The sequence below is a fragment of the Adiantum capillus-veneris genome, chromosome 18 (assembly GCF_014529385.1).
Source record: "Adiantum capillus-veneris isolate H3 chromosome 18, ASM1452938v2, whole genome shotgun sequence".
Taxonomy (NCBI): Eukaryota; Viridiplantae; Streptophyta; class Polypodiopsida; order Polypodiales; family Pteridaceae; genus Adiantum; species Adiantum capillus-veneris.
Window position 1 is genome coordinate 150,361,278 of NC_140948.1, and position 1,198 is coordinate 150,362,475.

Sequence of the window (1,198 nt, forward strand, 5' to 3'; positions counted from 1 at the left end):
TATGTACACTATGTACATTGCACTATCCTCATACCACTTTGCAAGTTTTTCAAAAAAAGAAAAGATCAATTTTTGCATTCCAAAATGCTCCTAACATAACTTGCTAATCTCCTAGTCTAGTAGAGAATTCATGCTTAGCAGAGTAAGTTAAAAAACCACAAACATCTTACATCCTCCAAGATTAAACAGCCAGAGCATTCCAAAAAACTCCTAGCATAACTTGCTAACCTCCTAGTCTACTAGAGCATTAATCCTTAGCAGTAAGTTGAAAAACCACAAACATCTTGCATCCTCCAGGATCAAATAGCCAAAGCATATAGCATCCATATGCATGAAATAAAAAAACTCCATCTTTGAACAAATTTATAGCACCAATTCATATGAAAAGTTCATAAAGCAATCAAAGCCTCGAGCATAAACTATAAATAGAGACTCGTCAACCAAAACATCATATCCATTAGCTTTCATCATCTTCTCAAGCACCACATTAAGTTCGGCCTTCATCCTCTCTATATCCACATGTATACCCATAGACAATTTGTCCTCATGAAAGTCTTCATTCTTATCACAAGTTGTCTTTGTATCACACAATTTCAAAACAAGAGCATCAACTTTGGTAACCACATCATCATCTACACATTCTGCAAGATCTTTAACAAGAACATTATAGTATGAACAAGGTCCACATTATGAATGTCACAAACATCACTAAAGGTATCCACACCATCAAAGTCTTCCATACCAACCTCATCATAACGTTCTTTGCTATTTATCTTCTCATACACTATGGTATCATCTTGGCTTTCCAAAAGATACACCACTTGCTTAGAACCATCAGCACACTCTGTCACATGCTTAGGCATAGCACAATATTCCAAAACCTCTTTACAAATTCCTATGCCAGCACCACCCTTAGATACATAATCCATCTTATGAATCTTAAAGGTATTTGCCAACCGAACCAACAAAGGGAAACACCAAAAACACCATTTTCTTAGCGAAAAAACCTCTACTTCCAAAATCCTCAGCTGTTCAAGTAGCCTCGCCTCCAATGAATCAATCACATGTCCAATTTGCCTTGTAGGAAACCCTACTCCCTTCCCTCAATTCTCCATCAATACATACCCATTAGAGATTCAACACTCTCTTACACAACCTTGAGCACAAATTTGAAGATAGTAAACCGTGATTCACTCCC

At 36.9% G+C, this 1,198-nt stretch overlaps 1 protein-coding gene across 1 annotated transcript; it reads right to left on the minus strand.

The window, feature by feature from the left end:
- Positions 1 to 363: 363 nt before the first annotated feature.
- On the minus strand, positions 364 to 929 carry LOC147436639 (uncharacterized). Its single transcript, XM_086488226.1, has 2 exons — positions 725 to 929; positions 364 to 641 (listed from the first exon to the last, which is right to left on the minus strand). Exons 1-2 carry the CDS (start codon positions 927 to 929, stop codon positions 364 to 366), a joined length of 483 nt encoding a protein of 160 aa, XP_086344352.1.
- Positions 930 to 1,198: the final 269 nt, after the last annotated feature.

What these genes read in the sequence shown, in the direction of transcription:
- LOC147436639 (XM_086488226.1), bottom strand. Translation starts at nt 929, where the DNA reads ATGGATTATGTATCTAAGGGTGGTGCTGGCATAGGAATTTGTAAAGAG. An exon ending in TGGTATGGAAGACTTTGATG is followed by an intron (nt 642 to 724) that starts GTGTGGATACCT and finishes AAGATCTTGCAG; the next exon opens with AATGTGTAGATGATGATGTG.